At 45.2% G+C, this 1347-nt stretch overlaps 1 protein-coding gene across 1 annotated transcript; it reads left to right on the plus strand.

Annotated features, from left to right (window-relative positions):
* The first annotated feature begins 253 nt into the window (after nucleotides 1–253).
* LOC130636931 (protein adenylyltransferase Fic-like) lies at nucleotides 254–1069 on the plus strand. Its single transcript, XM_057446781.1, has one exon. The coding sequence runs from the start codon at nucleotides 254–256 to the stop codon at nucleotides 1067–1069; it is 816 nt and encodes a 271-aa protein (XP_057302764.1).
* The last annotated feature ends 278 nt before the right edge of the window (nucleotides 1070–1347 follow it).

Here is a 1347-nt window from a genome sequence, read left to right on the forward strand (position 1 = left end):
AAGGCCATAGGTAATGTTGTTCAACTCGACAGTGCGGAGGGTCTGAAAAAAGACATCGAGGAAGACCCGATTATCAAGGACTCCATGGCAGATTTGGGGATCCTTGTGTACTCTGCCTTTGGAAAATTTCTAGCGCCAATATTGGTTGTTGCTCATACAATTAACCATGCCTGCCAGCATGTGTCCAAGACAGATAAAGAGCGAGATGATGAACAGCAAGAAGAAGATGGGGAGCAGTCAGATATTTAACAAAATGGAAAAATTGAAAAGGCAGCATTGGATGGCAGACGAAGACGAGTACAAGAATGTTTTGAGAAAGACTGCGACGCTAGCCGAACTCTCGCAAAGGCGGAAAAACCACGCATACGTAGAGGAATTTCTAAAAGGGTGGGAAGCCCTGTTCGCGTACGGAACCTATACATCCGAAGGAGAGATAGGCCCTAACTTTTCAGCATCTGAGGTCTGGAACCTGATGCAAGATCATGAAGACGCACACGGCAAGACGAAAAGTTTCAAAAGGCAGATGATAAACTTTATGCTCGCTTTGAAATGGATGAAGGGCTGCGGACGTCTCACGCCTGACAAAATCCAAGCTATCCATGAGATCATGATGCGCGTGGAAAAACACAGGGGCGGCAAACCTGTGCTGACAGGGAAATACAGGACGGCTAAGGTATTCGCTGGTTCTCACAAATTTGCCCCTGTTTCTGCAATCCCAAGGTTAGTGACAGACGCCCTAGATCGATACTACTCTACAGAGACTGACGATCCGATATGGAACGCGGTGAGGTTGTTTATGGACTTTATTAACATCCATCCATTCGAAGATGGGAACAGGAGGTTATGTAGGCTCGTTATCTCACACGTACTTGTGGAGAGTGGAATGAGTCTCTTTCCAGTTTTGCTTAGTTCGTTCCACAAACGCGGCAGGCGCCATTACATTCAGGCTGTTAAAAGGTTTGAAGAGAGACCATCGTTACTTTACACGATGGTCTGTAGGTCCTTGGTGAAGGTATGGGAGAATTTTGAGCAAAACTTGGCCCTACTAGAAAAGTCGAAAATTCACTGATTCGTCACTACAAGGAAATTTTGTAAAGCTCTTTACAAAATTTTTAGCCCAAACGTGCCTTTGCTCGTTTAAAACAGTAGATGGCTTTTCCTTCGTTGTAGGTGGGGGATGAAACGTCCCCCACTACCACCCCCGATCTGGGCACTTCAGATAAAGACCTCTTTTCATCTACTATTTTTCCAAGGGCCAGTCTAAATAAATGAGTGAAGAGTAATCTAACCAAGTCATAACCAAGAAGAATGAGGGTCGTGTCGCTGCTGGAAAAAGACTTGCTGAAT

The sequence above is a fragment of the Hydractinia symbiolongicarpus genome, chromosome 3, assembly GCF_029227915.1.
Source record: "Hydractinia symbiolongicarpus strain clone_291-10 chromosome 3, HSymV2.1, whole genome shotgun sequence".
Classification (NCBI taxonomy): Eukaryota; Metazoa; Cnidaria; class Hydrozoa; order Anthoathecata; family Hydractiniidae; genus Hydractinia; species Hydractinia symbiolongicarpus.